This window comes from Podarcis bocagei (genome assembly GCF_964188305.1).
Source record: "Podarcis bocagei genome assembly, chromosome: Z".
In the NCBI taxonomy this organism is placed as follows: Eukaryota; Metazoa; Chordata; class Lepidosauria; order Squamata; family Lacertidae; genus Podarcis; species Podarcis bocagei.
This window is the reverse complement of record NC_138140.1, coordinates 16,506,903-16,527,985: the sequence shown is the minus strand read 5'-3', so window position 1 is coordinate 16,527,985 and position 21,083 is coordinate 16,506,903. Positions and strand designations below refer to the sequence as shown.

The following is a 21,083-nucleotide window of genomic DNA, read 5'->3' as shown; positions in this document are numbered from 1 at the left end:
AAAAATGAAGGGGAAATCTGGGTGCGTCCTATGGGGCGAATGCAGGCTTTTGCTGAAGCTTGGAGAGCGAGAGGAGTCGGTGCGCACCGACCCCTCTCGCCCTCCAGGCTTCAAGAAGACATCCGCAGCCTAGGCAGCCCTGTGGGAGGTCCCGTAGGGCTGTCTAGGCTGCGGATAGCAGCCTGCTTCCCGGAGCGTCGAGCGCCCTGAAAGCAGAGTGCCCGGCGCTTCGGGAACACATCCGCAACCTAGGCAGCCCTGTGGGAGGTCCCGCAGGGATGTCTAGGCTGCGGATAGCAGCCTGCCGCCTGGCGCGAGGGGCGCCCTGAAGCAGAGCGCCCCCCGCACCGGGCAGACATGGGCCAGCCCCACAAGCTCGGGGGACAGCAGGGAGGCGCAGCGCCGCCATCCCGCTGTTCCTCGACCTGGTTCGGTTTCCCTGACCTGCTTTTGGGGGGGAAATAAAGGGGGAAAATTCCTTTATCCCCCCTCAAAAAAACTAGGTGCGTCCTATGGGACGGAGCGTCCTATGGGACGAAAAATACGGTAATCTGTGGCATAGGTTAGGCCGAGAGATGTTGCCTAGCCCAAGGTCACCTTTGAACCCCAGTCTCCCAGGTCCTCATTTAATTCTTACAGTGACCCTGTTAGGTAGGTTAGGCTGATAGCCCCTATCGCTTCACCCTTATGGCTAGGAGGGAGAACTCAAGGAAGTGCACCTTCTCACCCATCAGGGAGTTTGGCTACTCCTCCCAAAGAGTTCTTAACTTGTGAGAATGGGAAGAAACTGCATGGTAGAGAGAGTGGGTTTGCACATGTGTTGAAGGTATTTTACAAAACGCTAACATTCCGCCCTTCCTTTCCTACTTTTCAGGCTGGCAGTGGAGCCCATCTGATAGGCCTTCCTTTGCAGAAATCCACCAAGCGTTTGAAACTATGTTTCAGGAATCCAGCATTTCTGATGGTAGGTGCCATCACGGATAATTCCCGCTCTGTGGGAGGCGAGATAAGTGCTTTGTTTTCTGCATGATTGCTTCATCTGCATAACCCCATGCATTTTATTTTATTTTTGGAGATGTAGTGGAAATCTTCTTTTGATAAGTCAGGGTAGGGGGCCACCAACAGTTCTGGGTCCAGAAACTCAGGCAGACAAAACCCACTGCAGTCAGCTGAAGGCAACCAACCATGTTCTCAGCACCAATGAAAACTAATAAATGAATAGAAAGAATCTACCCAAGTGATGCTGACATAAAAACCTCACATATACACTAAGTAAAATAATCTAATTTTACTTCCCCCATCTGAAAATAGAGTCTATGTAGATACTTTTGTAACCCAAGAAAATCTTTAATAAAAACAATTTTAAAAGAAACTCAAGACTAGCACCCAAAATGGACTAGTAGCCAACACAAACACGCACACAGAGATACCAGGCACTGTGTCCCCAACTCTCTCAGCTCTCCAACCCCTTGCCATTCCCCCCCATTAACCCCCTAGAGCAGCGGTTCTCAACCTGTGGGTCCCCAGATGTTGTTAGACAACAACTCCCATCATCCCTGACCACTGGTCATGCTGGCTAGGAATGATGGGAGTTGCAGTCCAACAACATCTGGGGACCCACAAGTTGAAAAACACTGCCCTAGAGCTTTCCCTCCCCACCCCATGCATCTAGGAAGCAGAGCCAACCAAGGCTGGATCTGGACACATCAAAGAAGCTTTTCCGTTTAAAGTGTCGTAAATTTAAACAGGGAAAACAGGTAGAGAAAACCAGAACTCCACATCACCATCTGGTGGCACAGTTATATTGCATATACAACACATATAAATCGCTTTTCCTTTACCAGCCTAGCTGAATCCCAACTTGTATTTTTGTCCCCATCCTCCTCCCTTCTGAGTTTTACAAGGGGCAGCAGCAAGACCTGATAAGGAAGCTGATGGGCAGGGCTGCCCCCTGAGCTGGTTTCAAGGAAGGCTGGGGTTGGTGGGGTGGTGCCTCACTTGTCCTAATAGAATGGCCTGCACTGCAGTAAAGGCTTAATTTCTGCCAGTTGCTAACTCTGGTTAGTGCCTGTTGACTCTTTGCTCTCTCTCCCCCTGCTCCCCACCCCATCCTTGTGTTTTCCAGAGGTGGAGAAAGAGTTGGGGAAGAAAGGAATGAGAAGCGTAGTGAGCACCTTACTACAAGCTCCAGAACTGCCAACAAAGACAAGGACATCCAGAAGAGGAGCTGAATGCAAAGAAGCCAATGAGAGCTTGGAGGCGGGATCCACCAAAGGGCCAGGGGAATGCGGTATGTCCTAGCTCTGGTAGCAAGGTGACTCAAGGTGGCTCCAGGACACTTGAGGAACCTTGAAGAGGCTTGAGGCAGCCTGCAGCACACAAAACAGCTGGGTCAGGACTCCAATGACCATTGGGGTTGCTCCTTCCTAGATTTGATGTGTGTGTGTTTATGAGAAGGAGATAAAATATGGATGTGGTTGTTTTGTGTAGCATTATGAGGATTTTTTGAGATGTATGCTCATACCAGACCAGGGCACAATCTGGATTTTAACATATATATATATATATTTAAAAATAGTTAAACAAATTAACAAAATTTATATGCCACTTGATTGTACATGAAACTCCTAAGCACTTTGGCACAAATAACATTAAGCAAACATTAAAATTATTGACAACAGACAAAGTTAAAAACAGGAGTTTAAAAAAATTGATTCCAAACGGTGTGTGACACTCAAATTAAAAATACATCCAAGTTCTAAATCAGTTAATTTAAAACATCTTAAACAATGAGGGCAAGGCCATCCCCAGAGAGGTGGTGTTAAGGAGGTAGCCCTTGCCCTTGCTTACCTCTGAAGCAGCTGCTGCTGCTGAGGGCGCCCCTGCCCCCATTGGACCAGGCCTTGATATAGCTCCTACTACCCTAGTAGATTGAGCCCAGGTGTGCTCTCAAGCAATCTGGCCAGGCCTCCCTCTGCCAGTGAAATCCAGCTGCTATGGAGGAGGGTCACTTACAGTCTCCGGCTGCTCCACTAAATTGGGCCCCCTTTACCCTGATCCACCAGCCAGGCTCTTTGTGTTCTTATTAGCTGTGGTATTTGGGAAAGATCCTCCATGTCTAAGAGAAATCTACCTGGAAGTGCCATTTGCTGGTGAGGCAATGGCATGCGCCTTACAGCCCTGCTTCTGGGGTTGGATGGGCTGCTGGTCTGATCCAGCAAGGATGGTCTGCCTTCGCTCTAGAGGTACTATGCCCCCTGGTGCCAGTTGTTTGGAATCCTAAGTGTCCCTGGTGACGCTGGTATGCTGAGATCTTGCTTGTGGGCTTCCCATAGGGCATCTGGTTGATCACAAGTGCATTTCCCAGTCCTAACTGGGAATTGAACCTGGGACTTCCTGCATATGAAGCAGGTGCCTTACCACTGATCTGTGGTTCCATGTCTTAATAATAAAGAAAGATTCCATTCCTTGTGGTTCTGAATTAAATAGGGGCATAGGAAGCTGCCTTATACACAGAACATTGTTCCATCGTGCTCAGTATGGTCTACAGTGACCGGCAGTGGCTCTCCAGGGTTTGAGGCAGCTGGTCTTTCCTAGCCCTACCTGGAGACACTGCCAGGATTGAACCTGAGACTTTCCACATACATAGCAGGTGCTGTATTGCTGAGCTAAGTTTGCAGTTTGACACTTGAGATTAAGAGGCAGCTGCACACAAATGGCCACCCAGCTCTAGAAAGCCTATTCAAATTGGCCTACAGGCCAAAGATTTCTGTTGCAAGTTACTGGAATGAGAACTTAAGAAGGGCCATGCTGGTTCTTCAGACTCCAAACGTCCACCATCCTCTATTCCAGCATCAGATAACCAGATGCCTCTGACCATGTGCACGACGCAAGGGCACTGGCATGTTGCTTCCCAGCAGCTCTCAGATAAACTGCCTCTGAACAGAGAGGCTGCACCTAACTATCATGGCTAACAGCTGCTGATAAATAAACCTTCCCATTCCTCCATGAACGTGCCTGATCCGCTCTTAAACTCAGTGGTCGTCACTACGTCTCACAGTAGTAAATCTTTAAAAGTAGCTACTTAAGAGAATGAGCTGAGAAGTCATTTGGTGTCCTTAGATAAGCTGCTCTCTGCCCGCCCCCCGCCAAACAAATCTGCAGCATGGCACGGGATAATCATGCTGCTGTACCTAATAAGAGTTACTGACATAATTCATGTGAAGCACTTTGAGAGCTTAGAATAAATACCAGGTCTTATTATTATAGCAGTGTAACTTATGCCTGCCACATTTCAAATCAACCTCCAGACAGGCCCATAAGGCGAGGAGATTGGTTTGCCGGTTAAGCAAGTGCTGTCTAATTCTTGACTTTCTATTTTTCCTGCTCTGCAGATCCCGCGGACCACGAGCCAGCAGTGTCCCCCTTGCTGCTGCGGAAGGAGAGGGGCCCTGCAGACGGGGGCTTGAATGAGGATGACCGCTTGCTCCCGAAGGACAAGAAGACCAACCTCTTCAGCGCCCTCATCAAGAAGAAGAAGAAGATGGCCCCCACCCCGCCCAAGCGGAGCAGCTCCTTCCGGGAGGCGGACGCCCATCTGGACCGCAAGGGAGGGGGTGAGGAAGAGGGCAAGGAGGGCAGCAACGGGGCTGCGCTGGCAGACACCGAGGACCGCGCCAGGTTCCAAGGTGCCATCAGCGAGGCTGGAGTCACCAATGGGACTGTGTCTGGGAACTCAGGGTTGCTGTCGCCCAACCCCTGGAAAAAATCTGGCCCTGCCACCAATAGCCGGCCAGGGGCCAGTGAGGAAGAGAACAGCTTGAACTCTGCCAGCAAGCGCTTCCTGCGATCGTGCTCGGCCTCCTGTGTGCCCCATGGGACCAAGGACACAGAGTGGAAGTCGGTCACCCTGCCCCGGAACCTGCAATCCACAGGGCGTCAGTTCAACTCATCCACCTTTGGGGGGCACAAGAGTGAGAAGCCTGCCCTGCCTCGGAAGAGGGCCAACGAGGCAAAGGCAGATGTGGTCACCCGGGGGACAGTGACCCCACCTCCTCGGCTGCTCAAGAAGAGCGATGAGGCACCTGAAGACGTCTTCAGAGATGCCGAGTCCAGCCCGGGTTCCAGCCCGCCCACACTGACGCCAAAACTTATCCGGAGGCAGCAGCTTGTGCCTCCCGCCAGCCTTCCTCACAAAGAGGAAGGCATGAAATCCAGTGCCTTAGGAGGTGGGTTGGGAGCAGAGCAGAGCCCCTCTGCCAAAGCTGGCATCTTCCTCAGCAAAGCTCCTGCTGAAGAGCCCCGGCTGAGGAAGGCAAAACAGCCTTCGGAGAAAGACAAGGGGAAGCTCTCCAAGTTGAAACCAGCCCCGCCCCCTCCAGTCTCCTCCTCATCTTTTTCCATAGGGAAAAGCAGCAAGGGGGGTCTTAGCCCGGGACACGAGGAGACACCCATGCCAAAGGGCAAGCAGCCAACTCAGGCCACAGACTCCTCGAGCATTGAGCCCCCCAAGTCCAGTCTGTTAGCAGAGGGAATGAAAAAGCCTGCGATCTCCTCTGTACCAAAGCCCCCATCCGCCACAAAACTGCTACTGATGGCAGCCTCCGCCTCCTCCACTACTTCTCCCTCATCTGCCCCAAGTGTTGACCAGCCTCCCTCTACGGCCTTCATCCCCCTCATCTCCACTCGTGTCTCCCTGCGAAAGACCCGCCAGCCCCCAGAGAAGATCGCCAGTGGTGCCGTCACCAAGGGGATGGTCTTGGAGAGCTCTGAGGCTCTGCGGACGGCCATCAGCAAGAACTCTGAGCAGATGGTGAGCCACAGCGCCGTCCTGGAGGCAGGCAAGAATCTCTACACTTTCTGTGTCAGCTACGTGGACTCCATTCAGCAGATGCGGAAGTTCACATTCCGGGAAGCCATCAACAAGCTGGAGAACAGCCTCCGGGAACTCCAGATCTGCCCTACTGCAGCCACCGGGGGCCCCTCTGCCACCCAGGACTTTAGCAAGCTGCTCAGTTCTGTGAAAGAAATTAGTGATATCGTCCAGAGGTAGCAGAAGCCACTGGATACCTGTAACTGGGGAAGATGATGGGTTGCTGCACAACTGAGTGCTGATGCAGGACTTGGGGGTGGGGTGGCATGGGTGGGGGTGGAGGGCATCAGTTGGGACTGGCCAAGGCATTTTGTGGCCTGGGGCAGAACAAAACAGCCCCAAAATCATCACACATATTAACTAACACAGGGTGATGTCTTCTGCGCTTGACCCAACTGAAACCAGTGGGTCCCAGGAAATACAATTCAAGGGGTGTGTGAGGCTATGAAGCTCACTGAAGTGAAGCAGGTCTGGATCTGGTCACTGCCGGAACAGGAGGCTTCCCAGGAGATACAAAGGTGCACCACCTGGAGTCCTGTGATGGAAAGAAGTCAATACACAAACAGACACAGAAAGTGTGCAAGAACAGCTCTCCTCAATTTTAGCCAGGCGTTACACAGGATCCTCTTAGGGCTTCTACCTCCCTCCCTCCCTCTGTGTCACCCTTAAGGGCTCTCAAAACCCTCTGCTTCACCTTGAACCACACCATCCTATCATGTGTGGGCACAAAGCTGCCTGTTCATTGCAAGTCTAGCCCCTGAACCAGAGACTCATTGAGAGATGGTCCACCCATCCACATATCTCTCCCCCTCCCCCCCTCTCCCTTTTCTAACCCAGATTCCCTGCTGTCTCGAAATCCTCTTATCTGTGGAGTTCTCGCCTTGAGGGGAAATGACTGAACAGTTTTGAGGCTGGCATCATTTCCTTTTATTCCTGTTTAATGTTTCATTTCTTTTGGACTAACCTGTACATTGGAGGCTGTGCTTGATGGACCCTGCTGCCTGGACCAGTTTTCCCGGCCAAAAGGTGTATGGAGGAGGTCTCTTCAAGTTCCTTCCTTCTCTTCTCCCCTGTATGGTGTTTTATTCCATACCTGCCCTTCTCCACTTCCCTGTCATCTGCACCAGATCTCTGTATTTTCCAGTTTGGAACTGGATAGCGAAGGGGACAGAGGGAGGAGGAGATATTGGCAATGATGCAAAAGCCCTGTCTTGCCAGGAGAACCTGAGTAATTATTATGTCCCTTTGCCCCCATGTTCCCACCACTACCTGTATCCACTGTCAATGGGTCCTTTATCTTACCTTACCTTACCTTACCTTACCTTACCTTACCTTACCTTAGACCAGTTCTGGTGGTGAAAAACCACCACCACCACCGCATTCCCATCTCTCCAATAAACAGCCTAGCCAAATTATTTCTAAATGGCATGATTCAACCAGGGCATCAGTTAAAGCAGGTACCTCCCGAAATGTATGCTGGTGGTGAATTGCTAGCATCTGACTAGAAATTAAAATGGGAGCTGTAAATCTCTCCCCCTCAAAAAAAAAAATGTAGCACTGTCCTGCAAAGAAACACTTTTGGTGGGTTTTCAGAAATTTGTTAATTTTCATAGAAGTGGAGCTTACTATCAGTATTTAACCAGAGGCAGAAGAGAATTTTATCCTCCCACACTAATTTCCTTCCTGAAACAAGCTCAGTCATTCCCACTGTAGATTCACTTTGTGCTTTCATATTTGGACTACAAAGTACTTTGTTCAGGGCATGGATGGGAAACCTGTGGCCTTCTGGATGCTGTTGAAACTCCCAGTTCTCAGCGGCCAGCATGGCCAACAGTCCAGTGGGGATGGGAGCTGTGAGATGTGAGCCCAACAATGAGGGACTGGCAACTAGTTCTTGTTGGATGCCTGGCCCCTTGTCAGGGACTTTGGAAGTTGTAGTTCAATAACGTCTGTAAGGGCACACAACCACTGACTCTTGATTTAATGAAAATGAACTGCAATCCTTTGTGTTCATAAACCCCTCTTGACAAAGGCTCATCTTACAGTAGCACCGGTCCTAACAAGTGCCAAGAGGGGATTAGATGATTAAATGCAAAAGGTAATTCCCTGCAGATGCCAAACTAGGCATGTCAGGAAGAAGTGTGCAGGAAGAAGGCATGTCACATGCTGTCTTTGTCTCTGTAGGATCCCTCATCCTCAATTAAATAGATAGATATATAGATAAGATAGACTTGGATGGCTTTAAAAGAGGAGTGGACAAATTCAGGGAGCAGAAGGCTATTGATGGCTACTTGCCACGGTGGCTGTGCTCTGCTTCTATAGTCAGAGGCAGTAATGCTTCTGATTTCCAGAACTCTTGAGAGGGGAGTGCTTTTGAAATCATGTTCTGTTTGCCTGTTTCCTGCGGGCATCTGGTTAGCCAAAGTGAGAACAGGATTCTGGGCGAGATGGCTCATTGGCCTGATCCAGCAGGCTCTTATGTTCTTAGATAAACAGACACGCACGGGGGAGCATTTGATCTCATGTGCACAGAGGGTTCTAAGAGCCAGGAGCAGTTTTATCCAATGAGACATTTGTTGACAGAATCTCCTAATCCAAGAGCATAGCTAGCCCCCTGCCCCTTTGCAAAGTGATTAGCTCCCCTGTCTTGCTGGCTTCCCAAAGCCTTGTCCCATCACCTGCTCACCAGTCTACTGTCACATTTACTGCCCAGGAGGTTTCAATCCCACCTACTGTCCCCTTGGCAAAAATTGTTTTTTTGATCAGCTCAATGCTACTTCACCCTGTTAACTGCAATTTACCACCACTTGATTTTTTAAAAAGCGAGGCTCAAGGAAACCAAAACCGATTATCATTCGCCCCTTCCTTCTCATCTTTTGCCTCACGTTGTCCTTATCCTCTCTATGTGTCTTCAGCACTAACCACTTTTAAATTACATTGCTGCCTTCCCCTTTGAGGGTTCTTTAGCTGTGATTCCTGCATTGCAGAGGGTTGGACTAGATGACCCTACCAATTCTATGATGCTACGATTTCCTTTTTTATATGTTGGTTATGTCGCTGTGACATTTCTGAGACTCTTTCCTCTCCACTCCACCCACAAAACCCATTCGCACACCGCTTTGCAACATAGTCATAACATGGTTGTTGTTTTTTTGTACATGACAATAAATATGGGGATGTAAATGCACCACTGCCAGCTGCCTTTGTGGACCCAGATGTGCATGACAAAAAACAAACAGTAGACCAAAAAAGACTTGCACCCCTAAACACTCACATACACACCCAGAAAAAGATATCTCTCTTTTCCTGTTGGGCTCTACTGTTTCCAGAGGGTACCAATTTCGTTTTTGTGGATAATCTCTTGTTGCCACTATAGATATATGTTTGTAACTCAATATTACACACAGTTTTGTAGGTCTTTCTGTCTGTTTCGTTTTACAACATGTGAATAGCTGTGTCTCTCTTTGCACCCCCACCCACCCACGCAATAATACTTGCGGGACTTTGTAGTTTTCCTCCCTCAGCTGATGATTGTCCAGTTCAGAATGCAGGGGTGGGGGCTGGAGGATACCTCCCCTCCCCCCTGTAAATGGCTTTCTCTCTCTATCTTTGGCTTTGTGTTTGTTTTTTAAATAATTCCAGATTTTTCTTCCTTAGCGTTTTGTTTTTTTAAATAAATTGATGTCAAAGAAAGGAGGAGCATTTTCTTCCCTGTCAAATGAAGTCAAACTCTCTCCGGTTTCAAATGGATAGGAAGGTTGACACCCTTCAACACCTGACGGTATGCTGCACAGCCTCATTGTGGGATTCAGCATGGAAGCAGCACTTTTTTCTCTCTGAATTTCTGGGGAGGGGAGCCTTCTACCTGCTCAGAAGTCCACACACAAGATGTGGTGAAACTCCTCCCCAGAAAAAATTTCTCACACATAGAAAGCTTGTGCATCAGCGAGAAGGGCAATGCTAGAGCTTTTGGTAATTCTGGGGCAAGCATAAGAATCTCTCAGGAGTTGGGAACCCCCCCCCCTCAGGCCATGGACCACATTCTGTCATGAGCAGCATTCCAGGGATGAGGAGGGCCAGAGGCAAAAGTGTCTGAAGGGGTGGCAACAAATGCAACTCTGCCTTTGAACAATAGGCTATATTGGACGGGGATAACTTGGCCATGGTCCTCCATGCTCTGGTAACTTTTGGACTTGATTGTTGTGGTGCGTTCTCTGTGGGGCTACCCTTGAAGATGGAAACGTCAACTAGTCCAAAATGCAGCACCCACATTACTGGCTGGGGTTCCCTTCAGATCTCAGCTGTTTTGGTTGCCAGCGAAGCCCAATTCCAGACACACGCTATTGTTTAAAGCCCTAAATAGCTTAGGTCCCAAATATTTGAAAGACTACCTCTTTCTCTACAGTCCCTTCCCTGGCTTGAAAATCGTCAGAGAAGGGGCCCTCTTGGTAGCTTCACCACCTTCATAGATTTGGGGTGGTGGCATCCCAGGAGAGGGTCTTTTTTGTGGCAGCCCCTAAGCTGTGCAACTTGCTCCCCACAATGGTATGCCCACCACCTTCGCTATACAGCTTTTGAAAAATGCTGAAAATGCACCTCTTTACCCTGGCCTTTGACATCCGAGATGTGTGTTTTCAGGGCCCACCCTGCGGCTGATCATAAACAGGTTTTGATTTGGAAAACCAGTTGAAAGCTGATCTAACACTAGGACGGGGACATCCAGTGAAACTGGGTGTTGGAAGATTCAGGACTTTTTCACACAGCTCAATGTATAGCTACTGTGGAACTCACTCCCACAAGAGGCAGTGATGGGCTCCAACTTGGATGGCTTTAAAATATAATTGGACATATTCATGGAGGAGGAGGAGCTTATCCATGGCTACTGGCCATGATGGGTATGCTCTACCTCCATGGTCAGAGGCCGCATTGTTTCTGAATATCAGCTGCTGGAAAACCGCAAGAGGGGTGAGTGCTCTTGTGAGTCCTGCTTGTAGACTTCCGCTTGGGGCATCTGTTTGGCCACTGTGAGAACAGGGTGCTTGTTGGCCTAAGATGGGCCACTGGGCTCTCCTTAGGTTCTTATGCCTGTGCCCCTTCAAGAGATGGAAAGCTGAGCATGATTTTCATTTTTATATCTCTGGCATATAAGGCCGGCAGGGAGAATTTAACAGCCATTGACCAGTTTTAGCTCGGTGCTTCATTGGCTCTGGCAGGTGGGAATTTCCTGTGCTGGTTGGGAGAGAGAGAGAGAGAGAAGGGGGTTCAGCTGCTTCCTAGTGTGAGCTTTTCAGGTGATCTTTGGCATTTCAGGGAAGGCATTTGAGCTTCTGCTGTGTTTTATCCGGCTGCATCTGGGAGGGAGGGAAGGTTCCCCAAAGGAGCTCAGCACATCAAGCTGGGAGTGGTGGGTTGGACAAAAGTGGTGGCAATTGGGTTGAAGCCTAAACTTAGCCTAATACGGTGGGAGTTGATTTAACAGATCGATGCATTTAACAGTTTGATAGCTCCAATTTTCAGGGTTATTGAGCCTGAGCAAGAGCGAGAGAGCGCCCTGGCTGGGGGGGTGGGAGTGCAGAGGATAGCAGCTTGCTTGCTTTGTGTAGTACGTAGTTGAAATGATAATGTTTGCTGTCAGGGCCAGCCTTGAATGCTGGCCCTCCCTTTTTCAGAGGCAGCTTGGCTGGAAAACTTAACAAAGAAAGAGAGAGAGTGGGGGGGGACATTCTCTGGGGGGAGGGCAGGATTTTTATTGCTGCTGTTGTTGTTACGTGGATGGTAAAAGGTTGCACAGTGTGTAGTAGCCTTGGGAAACATCTTCAGCATATCACTGAGATGTGGAAAGGAAGCCAGGAATCTGCTTTAAACTGAGCCAGCCTATCTAACTCAGTACTGTCTGCATTGACTGGCAGCAGCTCTCCAGAGTTTTAGATGGGACATTCCCAAATCCACCTGGAGATGCCAGGATTGAACATTGGTGCTTCTGCATACAAAGCAAGGGCTCAAACACTGTTTCAGCACTTCCCCGTAAAAAAGTAAGATTCTAGTCCTCATGGATCCAGATAAAGGTTTCATTTAAACAGAAACATGGAAAACTTACTTCTACCAAGTCAGACAATTGGCCCATCTGACTGGCAGTGGCTCGCTATCGGGTTTCATGGGGGGGGGGGTCTTTACTACTGAATACCAGATACTGGAAACTGCAGGAGGAGAGCGTGCTCTTGTGCTCAGCTCCTGCTTGAGAGTTTTCCTCAGGCATCTGGTTGGCCACCATGAGAACTGAATGCTTGACTAGATGGGTCCAGCAGGACTCTCCATATGGAGGTCTACTGCAATAGAACCTCCACACCCAAGGAAACTACCTCTGGATATCAGATGGTGGGGTACAAGCTGGTGGTTGTATTAGGCAGGCCACTGGCCTGATCCAGCAGGGCTTTTATTGTGTTCATAGACGTATGTTCTTTGTGGGAGCACAGCTTTACATCTGCTGGGTCAGCCGAGCCCCTGTGCCCTCGCTTTTCTTCTTGGCAAACTTCTTTCATCACTGGGGGGGGGGGAAGTCGAAGGTTGGTGGAGGAGGGATGACAGAGAGAAGGGTTGTTGTTGTTGTTGTTGTGTTGCTTTTTTCCTACCCAGAAAATATGATCTGAAATTGACAAAAGTAACTGAGCCAGCAGAATTTCCCTCCCTGGTTTCTATTCCCCTGGCAGATCTTCTTCCACCTGCGTGAGAACCCTCTCTCCTTGAAGCTAAGTTTGGCTCTTGGATCCATGCGTGAAGAAGGGTGGTTTATTTTTATTTTTCACTGTCCTTTCTATGGGTCCCCCCCCCCCAGTACGATACTTCTGCAGATTTTTTGTTTTTTTAGCTCCCTGCCCTCCTTTTGCTCAGCTTGACCTGAGACTTAATTCCTGCTTTGCTGGCCTACCTTGGAAGTGACGGATGGTGTCCCCTTCACACTCTTCACATTATGATAATCTGATATTGGACCAAAAGTGGCAAGGAGAGTGTTTAAATTTGTGGGGCTGTCTCTGTGAAGAGAATCTGAAGCTGGGTTCTCTGAAGCTTCCAACCCTGAATGCTGTCTTTAAAACACAGGTGAGGAGAAATCTGAGGCCCAAGGACTAATGCAACCCTCCAGGCCTCTCTGCCAGACCTTTAGGACTCACTCCACAGCCATGCCTGTTCTTCCCAGGCCATATCTCTAATTGATCCTTCTTTGCACCCTTCTAGAGAGTTTTTGACTGCATGCAATGTGTCGTTTAACCCTGATCATGCACCTTGCTTGCCTGGATGGAACATAGAAAAGGGTTTGTGTAAGCAAACATTTTATACCATGCCCACTTTTGCTGCTGGCCCCATCCACCCCGACACATGACCCTCAGAAGGTTGCCTAGAAGGGAACATGGACCTTGGGCCGAAGAAGCTCTCCTACCTGACTTAATATGTTTGGAGGTGCGGCTGAAACCTGTGGTCATTTGGACAGGGTTGCAAAGTGTAGAAGGCAGTTGCTATCAGGCCAGTGCCCCATCTGGTCCAGCATCCTGTTCTCATAGTGGCTGACAAGATGCCCCTGTGGAAAGCCTGTAAATGGGACCTCAGAGCAGCAGCAACGCTCTCCCTGCTTGTGGATCCCAGCAACTAGTATTCAGAGGCATATTGCCTCCCATGGTGGAGGGAAAACAGAAGAGCCTGGCTGCTGAATCAGGCCACTGGCCCATCTAGTCCAGCATCCTCTTCTCAAAGTGGCCAACCAGATGTTCCAAAGGGAAGGCCACAAGCAGGACCTGAGCACAACAGTGCAGTCTCTTCCAGCGTTTTCCAGCTACAGATCTTCAGAAGCGTTTACCGTCTTGGATTGCGGATGCCTGGCCTAGCCGTTGGGGCTAGTAGCCATCAATAGATCTTCTTTTAAAGCCATCCATCCAAGCTGTTTGCTGTTAATGCCTCCTGCGGGAGCAAGTACCATCAGGTTTAACTATGTATGTCCTTTAAATGGATTCAGGCACAGACTTTGGCTTCGCCTGCATTGGACCGCCTTTTGAGTGTCGGCTTACGTCTAAGCCATTCGCGCATTGCCTGACTAATTGTATGCCAAATGGGATGCTAAAGTATGTCTATTATATTTATAATCCATCTAAAAGAGTCCAGCCTCATCCAGTACTATATTTCTGCCACAGCTTTATAAGAACACAAACACATAAGTTATTTGCATTGTTGTGTGTATATACATTTTATGCGCTGGTTCCTTTAGGAAGCCTCAAGTGGAGAGGCGTATAATAACACACATAATATATGATAATTGTTTGCACTTTTAGCAGAGCTGGTAACAAACAACTCCTCATTGAGAGCAAGGAGCAAAACAGGAGTTAGAAAAAATCCATGCAGATAAGCTCAAGATAGAGATTTAACAGAAAATCCTGTGCCTATATCATAAGATCACTTCCTTTGTTCCTACTGAAAACTTAGCCCTTTCCCCAAAAGGGTGGGGGCATTATTATACCCACTTTCTCCCCACCATCCATAATCTTTATATTGTCCCAAAGTCTGCAGTGAAGTGGCAAATTCTGAATTGCAGAGTCCTTTAGTGATTTAAGTCTCCTTTCCACCCACCTTTCCAGAGTGACTCGGAGCCCATCCTTGTGGCTGACTTGTCTCCTTTCATTCTGATGGGTACCACTGGCTAAAAAGCTCCCCATTCATGCTGATTGGGTAGTTTTTGGATGCTTGAGGCAGGGGCTCTGATGCAGAAAAAATTGTAAAGGGTCTTTGCCCCCTCCCCAATGCAGCCTCATATCCCTACGCTCTGCTTGCACCTCTAGACTACACCTCTCGACAAAAGGGTGCAGCCAGTGGTCTCAGCCAGTGGTGGTGGGGAACTTGACTCTGCCCCTTGGATCTTTGGTGGCCCAGCATATTTTCCTAGAGCCGTTTGGTCAGACTCATAATGGTAGCTTCGAGAACACTGTCCAACCATCTCGTCCTCTGTCGTCCCCTTCTCCTTGTAGCCTCCATCTTTCCCAACATCAGGGTCTTTTCCAGGGAGTCTTCTTTTCTCATGAGGTGGCCAAAGTACTGGAGCATCAGGATCTGTCCTTCCAGTGAGCACTCAGGGCTGATTTCCTTAAGAATGGATAGGTTTGATCTTTTTGCAGTCCATGGGACTCTCAAGAGTCTCCTCCAGCACCATAATTCAAAAGCGTCAATTCTTTGGCGATCAGCCTTCTTTATGGTCCAGCTCTCACTTCCATACATCACTACTGGGAAAACCATAGCTTTAACTATATGGGCCTTTGTTGGCAGAGTGATGTCTCTGCTTTTTAAGATTCTGTCTAGGTTTATCATTGCTTTCCTCCCAAGAAGCAGGCGTCTTTTAATTTTGTGACTGCTGTCACCATCTGCAGTGATCATAGAGCCCAAGAAAGTAAAATCTCTCACTGCCTCCATTTCTTCCCCTTCTATTTACCAGGAGGTGATGGGACCATGATCTTAGTTTTTTTGATGTTGAGCTTCAGACCATATTTTGTGCTCTCCTCTTTCACCCTCATTAAAAGGTTATTTAATTCCTCCTCACTTTCTGCCATCAAGGTTGTGTCATCTGCATATCTGAGGTTGTTGATATTTCTTCCGGCAATCTTAATTGGCACTGCCCTTCTTTGGGATTGGGATGTAGACTGATCTTCTCCAATCCTCTGGCCACTGCTGAGTTTTCCAAACTTGCTAGCATATTGAGTGTAGCACCTTAACAGCAACATCTTTTAAAATTTTAAATAGTTCAGCTAGAATATCATCACTTCCACTGGCCTTGTTATTAGCAGTGTTTTCTAAGGCCCATTTGACTTCACTCTCCAGGATGTCTGGCTTAAGGTCAGCAACCACACTACCTGGGGTGTACGAGACCTCCATATTTTTCTGGTATAATTCCTCTGTGTATTCTTGCCACCTCTTCTTGATGTCTTCTCAGTGGCGTAGCGTGGGTTGTCAGCACCCGGGGCAAGGCAAGTAATTTGCGCCCCCTAACCCGTGGATTTTAGCACTCGAGTGCGAGCGTGCCCTTGGATTTTTCCGGTAACACTTGACTTTATAGAATCATAGAATCGTAGAGTCGGAAGGGACCCGATGGTCATCTAGTCCAACCCCCTGTGGTGGTGATGATGATGATGATACATTTTATTTATACCCCGCCCTCCCCAGCCAGAGCCAGGCTCAGGGCAGCTAACACCGGTAAAATTACAATAGAAACATAATGGGGGGAGGGACCAATTTAAAATACAGGTTAAAATGCAATTTGAAAAGCAGCCTCATTTTAAAAGTAGACCACAAATCAAAACTGTAAGGGGAGGGAAGACATAAGGGTCCCACTGAGTCCAAACCAAAGGCCAGGTGGAACAGCTCTGTCTTGCAGGCCCTGAGGAAAGATGCAGGACCACGCAGCTGTCCCGTGCGGGGATCGAACCTGCAACCTTGACATCCCTATTTCCATAGGGTTCGGGTTTCCGAGTGGCTAGGGAAACCAAGCTGGATGGGGAGGGGAAGCCACAAACATGAGTCTGACCAAACTGCGGGAAGCAGTGGAAGACAGGAGTGCCTGGCGTGCTCTGGTCCAGGGGGTCACGAAGAGTCAGACACGACTAAATGACTAAACAACAACAACAACAACAACAACAATAATGTATGAAGTTACATTGAAAGACCTACATTGGCTCCCTGTACGTTTCTGAGCACAATTCAAAGTGTTGGTGTTGACCTTTAAAGCCCTAAACGGCCTCGGCCCAGTAGACCTGAAGGAGCGTCTCCACCCCCATCATTCTGCCCGGACACTGAGGTCCAGCGCCGAGGGCCTTCTGGCGGTTCCCTCCCTGCAAGAAGTGAGGTTACAGGGAAGCAGGCAGAGGGCCTTCTCAGTAGTGGCACCTGCCCTGTGGAACGCCCTCCCACCAGATGTCAAAGAGAAGAACAACTACCAGACTTTTAGAAGACATCCGAAGGCAGCCCTGTTTAGGGAAGCTTTTAATGTTTGACGTATTAATATTTTTTTGGAAGCTGCCCAGAGTGGCTGGGGAAGCCCAGCCAGATGGGCAGGGTATAAATAATTTATTTTTATTTTTATTAGACACCCCCCAAGCCAAGGAGATAAGTAACTCTACAACTTCAGAAGTCATCTGAAGGGAAGTTTTTTTAAATGTTTCATGTTTTATTATATTTTTATCCAAGGTGACTGGGGCAGCCCAGTCAGATGGGAAGGGTATAAATAATAAAATTATTACTATTATTATTATTATGGAATAGGGCGTCTCAATTTTCTTTGATGAAATGTTGCAAGGTATTCTGATTAATGCTTTTTATAGGATATTGGACACGGTGCGAATTTATGGCTGCCAAGTATTGGCCTGAAAGGAAGCGCAGCCGGCGTCAGGGAACTGCTGGAGGATGGAGCTTGCAAGTGTTAGAATGCAAAACGCGGACAGGTTCAGGCACGCAAGAAGGTGGGGGAAAGGGGAGCCCGGATGGCTCAGTTTAAGAGCACGGCGCTGATAAGGCCAAGGTTGCAGGTTCGATCCCTTGTAGAGGGGCAGCGGCGTATTACTGCAACGGGTGGGACTAGATGACCCTCGGCTCCCTTCCAGCTCGACAGATTCTATGAAAGCGCATGGAGCGCGGAAGTTGCATTGCAAGTAGTACGCAGGGGGGGGCGCAAGGGTTGCAGAGAGAGAGGGAGGGAGGAGAGAACTGGCCCTCCGCTGGACAACTGACCCGGCCGGGCTCTGTTTCCCAGGGAAGCAGGAAGTTGCAATCCAAAGTTGCAGAAGCGCCCTGCTCCTACTTCCGCGGAGGGAAACGCTCCTGCGGAGGCGAGAGGCAGCGAGGAGGCGACGAGGTGAGGCTTTTGTGAGGTAGGGAGAGGAAAGACGGGGGAGGGAACCCAAGGAGGATTTGCACGAGAGGGAATGAAGGGGAAACGCGCCTCCCACGCGGAGCACTTTTCCCCGGGAAATGCACGGGGTGGGGTCGTGGCTGATCCGTGCTGCGCGCTCGCGTCGTGCGGCCCAAAGTGCTGCAGGATCGCCAATGCAAGACCCCCTTTTAAAACCTCCCCCTCCCCCAGCTCTGGAAAAAAAGGGGGAAGGGGATGGCGTCGGCGTCGGGGTGCGGAGGCTGCCCGTGCCCAGCCAGGCGTCGGTGGCGGCGTCAGCGCTGCTGCAGCGGCTGCTCCTCCTGCGAGCAGTGAGTGGAGCGCAGCCGCCGCGGCAGCGGGGGGCGCGCGCGCGGAGGGCGCAAGGCTGGCGGTGGCGGCGGCGGCGGGGAGCCCGGCCGAGGAAAGAACTTGTCCCTTCCCTCTGGACTCGCGCCCCCCGCAGATGTTGCGCCCGGTGCGGCTGGCACCCCTGGCACCCCCCACGCTACGCCACTGTGTCTTCTGCTTCTGTTAGGTCCTTACCACTTTTGTCCTTTACTATGGTAATCTTTGTACGGAATGTTCCTTTCATATCTCCAGTTTTCTTGAACAGATCTCTGGTTTTTCGCATTCTATTGTTTTCCTCTGTTTCCACTGGCTGAAAGTCTAGGCTGCATCAACAGAACTATAGCATCAGGATCAAGGGAAATGAATGTATTCTGCCTTAGACAGACTCCACTTGGGTGTACTGTCCAGTTCTGGACATCTGAAGAAACTGGTGTAGCTGCATAAGGAGCTTACAGATGAACTGAGATTTAAGGGCATGTATAAGAAATGGAAGAAAAGGGAAACCACAAAGAGTATATATGAGCAGCCAACAGCTGCAGGAAGAAGGTCAGGCTTGCATGAGAGGTTAAAAATAATTTTCAAAACGTTTCTTCAGCTATGTTCAAACCAAGAGGAAGAACAAACAAGTAGTAGATCTCGTGCATGGAGAAGACAGAAATGCTACTGTGTGACAGAGAGAAGGTGGAACTGTTCAACACTTATTTTGCCTCTTCACCCAAAAGGAAAGCAATGCCCAACCTGCTGATAACAGACTAAAGGATGTAAGGAGGGAGCTGCAGCCCAAGATAGGAAAAGAAGTGGTGAGGGAACACCTAGCTAATTTAAATGAATTCAAATCTCCAGGGCCTGATGAGCTGCATCCAAGGAAACTAAAGAAGCTTGCAGATGCAAGCTCAGAGTCACTGTCCATAATCTTTGAGAATTATTGGATAACAGTATTCTTTAGCAGTGATTCCTGTATTGCAGGAGGTTAGGCTACATGACTTTGGGGGGTCCTCTACAATTCTATGATTCTATGATGGTAGGTGCTCCTGCCAGTTTCTGTGCCCCAAAGATAAATATATTGATATTCTGATTCATGCTTTTTTAAATCTGCTTTTACAGAAAACCAAAATATTGGCAGCACACTAAGTTTGTCTCACAGACTTTGCAGTCAACCCCATTATCCCAAGGGTTATTTTCTTGAATCATCATATCCATTTCAACAGTGTAACAGCACCATAACTCAGCAATAGAGCACCTGCTTTGACCAATGCTCTGATTCAGTACATACGAACACAAGCAGAGCCTGCTGGATTGGATCAATAGCTCATCTAGTCCAGCATCCAGTTCTCACACTGGCCCAATGCGAAACCCGCAAGCAGGACCTGAGTGCAATAGCACTCTCCTTGTCTGTGGTTTCCAGCAACCAGTAAAGTATGATGTAGCTTCTTATACCTTGAGGACTGGAACCTTAACTTCATCATAGTTAAAACACTCTAGCTTGTTGGCAGAGCATCTGCTTTGCATGCAAAAGGCACCAGGTTCAATCCTTCTCGTCTCTGGGTAGGGCTAGGGAAGAACACTCTGAAACCCTGGAGAGCTGCTGTTAAGGACTGGTGGGGCTCTATTGAATGGCAAAAGGGTTAGCATGTTCAGAGGCTGATCCAGAGGAAGTGGGTTGCAATTTATGGGGGTTTGTGCCTCCTACAAGGCAGGAGCCAGAGCTGGAGGATGGGAAGAGATATGAGCAGTCAGAGATGGGTGAGGAAGGGCAGGACACGCCAGGAGCTGAAGCAGAGAAGGTGCCTGAAGTGGGGACAGAAAGCAGCAGGCACAGCAACAGCTTCCATGTCAAAGGAGTCACAGGTTACTTGTGCCTGTTGCTCCAACAATCCAGCTCAGAGCATTAGCCTGGGGATTGATTGTGTGTGTGTGTGTGTGTGTGTGTGTGTGTTTAATTCACCTCTGGAGCTACTGTAGGTTGGTGCTTTCTTTGTCAATAAAGAATTAAACTACCGGCTGTTTGCCCCCACATGGGAGCAAGTTCCACAGTTTGTGGTGCGTAAAGAAACCCCTTTCTTTTATCTGCCCTGAATCCTCCAACATTCATCTCCATTGGATGTCCATGATTTCTAGTGTTGTGAGAGAGGGAGAAAAACTTGTCTCTACCCACTTTTGCTATTCCGCCAAGTTTATAAACTTCTATCACGTCCCTTCTCACTCACCTTTTTCTCTAAACTAAAAAGTCCCAAACGCTGCAACCTTTCTTCATAGGGGAGATTCTCTAGCTCCATGATAATTTTGCTTGCCCTTTTCTGAAGCTTTCCCAACCCTGCAATATCCTTTTTGAGGCCATTCTCTGCCCTACCTAGAGATTCCAAGGACTTAACATGGGAGTTTCTGCGTGCAAAGCAGATCCTCCACAGCTGAGCACCAGCTTTTCTCCTAGAGATCAGCAAATTGCCAGCTGTGTCCCAACTTTTGGATGCTGGACATAGAGGCAAGCACAGATCTGGATAGAGACAGAGGCTATGGACTAGGCCAAGTTCCAGCCTGACATTCCTCCTATCTCAAGTTCAAGACCCACAGAGGGCTGAAGCCCTGAGAGCACATGTCTTTTTGCTGCTCTGGAAATGGTTGGCTGAATGACACCTGTTGCTTCTTCAGCCAGGTTGCATAGGAAGATGACCAGAGGCTGGGTGCAGGGGATGCCTCACAAACCCTGCTTTTAATCTCATCCCACGGGAGAGCTCTGTTTCAGAAAACAACCCCAATGTATGGTTTGATTGAACAGCAAAGCTGCTGGGAGCTTTTAATTGATGTTTCCATGGAGACAGTCCTCTTACTTTATAACCCACCCCGCAACACTCTTTAAGCACTCAGATCCTTAATAAATATCCAGCCTGACAATTTTCCATCCAGCTGCAATGAAAGAGTTTCCAAACTGCACCGGGCTCAGGGAAAGTCATGCTAACTGGTGGGCTCCAG

General features: G+C 48.9%; 1 protein-coding gene across 2 annotated transcripts in view; it reads left to right on the top strand.

Annotated features, from left to right (window-relative positions):
- ABL1 (ABL proto-oncogene 1, non-receptor tyrosine kinase) overlaps positions 1-9,565 on the top strand; it is a 127,877-nt gene extending 118,312 nt beyond the window's left edge. For both annotated transcript variants that reach the window (XM_081179188.1, XM_081179189.1), the window contains exons 9-11: positions 875-964; positions 2,126-2,290; positions 4,395-9,565. In XM_081179188.1, the coding sequence (XP_081035314.1) occupies positions 875-964; positions 2,126-2,290; positions 4,395-6,052 (1,913 nt within the window). In that variant the 3' untranslated portion in view covers positions 6,053-9,565. The remainder of the gene's footprint in view (positions 1-874; positions 965-2,125; positions 2,291-4,394) is intronic.
- Positions 9,566-21,083: the final 11,518 nt, after the last annotated feature.